This window comes from Aptenodytes forsteri, unplaced genomic scaffold (genome assembly GCF_000699145.1).
Source record: "Aptenodytes forsteri isolate BGI_AS27 unplaced genomic scaffold, ASM69914v1 Scaffold162, whole genome shotgun sequence".
Taxonomy (NCBI): domain Eukaryota; kingdom Metazoa; phylum Chordata; class Aves; order Sphenisciformes; family Spheniscidae; genus Aptenodytes; species Aptenodytes forsteri.
Genome location: NW_008795132.1, coordinates 301,461 through 302,733, shown reverse-complemented (window position 1 = coordinate 302,733; position 1,273 = coordinate 301,461). Strand labels below are relative to the sequence as shown.

Sequence of the window (1,273 nt, the reverse complement as noted above, 5' to 3'; positions counted from 1 at the left end):
CGGAGAAGATGCATCGTTATTACATTTTGTTTTTTTTTTTCTCACTGTAGGGTTTCATATTTTAAGGGAAACTGGTTATTTAATAATATTATTTCTTTATTCATTGATTTCTGGGTAGGGAGGGGTGGGGGGGTTAAGAGTGATCAGGTAAAGTCCTCGGGTGAACGCTAGAAAGTGTATGTGGGGGGTTTTGTTGTTGGTTTTTTTTTTGTTTGTTTGTTTGTTTTTTAATACCCGACACGGACGCTTTTAAAACTTTAAAAGAAAGAAAGGGCTTGCTCTCTCAGAAGGAGTCTTTTCTTTTTCATGCGCCGGTTCTGGAACCAGATCTTCACCTGCTGGTCGCTCAGGTTTAATCGGTCTGAGAGCTCCCTCCTTCTTTGGCGAGTAATGAATTCATTGACCATAAACTCCCCTTCCAGCTCTGCCAGCTGCAGCTTGGAATAGGGTTTTCGTTTTTTCCGGGACCGTGTGTGCATCGGGTACCAAGGAGCACCTGGCAAAGGGGGAGCGAGAGTTGAGCACTTGGCAAGGGGAGAAATAATAATAATAATAAAAAAAAGCCCTCCTCTTTAAAAAAAGGGGCGCCCCCAGCACCCCTTTCTGCAGCTCTCTGGTGGCCCCCCTGTCCCCAGGGTCCCCCGCTGTTCTGGCCGTGGGTGCTTAGGGATGCTCCCAGCTGCCTCCCAGGGCCACGGGTGTTGCGTGGGGCGGGCACAGGAGGCAGAGGAAGGGAAAGGTAGGCGCGTTATAACCGGGGCACGGAGCAAAGGCCGGGCAGGGAACGGGCGACAAGCCTGGGACCCCCCCCGGGCAGGGCGCCCCCCCCCCCCCCCCCCCGCCTCTCCGGCCCTGCTAAGAGCGAGAAACCTCCACCCCAATGCCACCTCTGAAGGCTGCGGGTTGTTTTCTTTTTTTTAAGCATCCTCCCCCCCCTCTTCTCCCCCCATTCCCTCGGGCAGACACACCTCTGCGATGTCCCCAAAAAGCTCCTGGACGCTCCGCCAGCCCTCCGCGCCGGGCAGGGATGCGCAACCACTTCCCTTCTCTGCGTCTCGCTCTCTCTCTCTCTCTCTCTCTTTTTTTTTTTTATGGGATATTTACATGTTTATAGCCTTTTCTTTTAAAAGAAGCACCACCTAATAAAACATTAGGGATTTCGGTGCTACCCCTAGTGGTCTCGGCACACATAGACACGCCGCTTCCCATCGCCGAGCCCATGAATTACACCACGGAGGAACCCCAAGCCGGCAAGTTTCCAAGCAAACCCCCC

At 52.6% G+C, this 1,273-nt stretch overlaps 1 protein-coding gene across 1 annotated transcript in view; it reads right to left on the bottom strand.

The window, feature by feature from the left end:
• Positions 1-257: 257 nt before the first annotated feature.
• HOXC12 (homeobox C12) overlaps positions 258-1,273 on the bottom strand; it is a 3,678-nt gene continuing 2,662 nt past the window's right edge. Inside the window, exon 2 of the mRNA XM_009278372.1 lies at positions 258-496. Coding sequence (XP_009276647.1) covers positions 258-496 — 239 coding nt within the window. The remainder of the gene's footprint in view (positions 497-1,273) is intronic.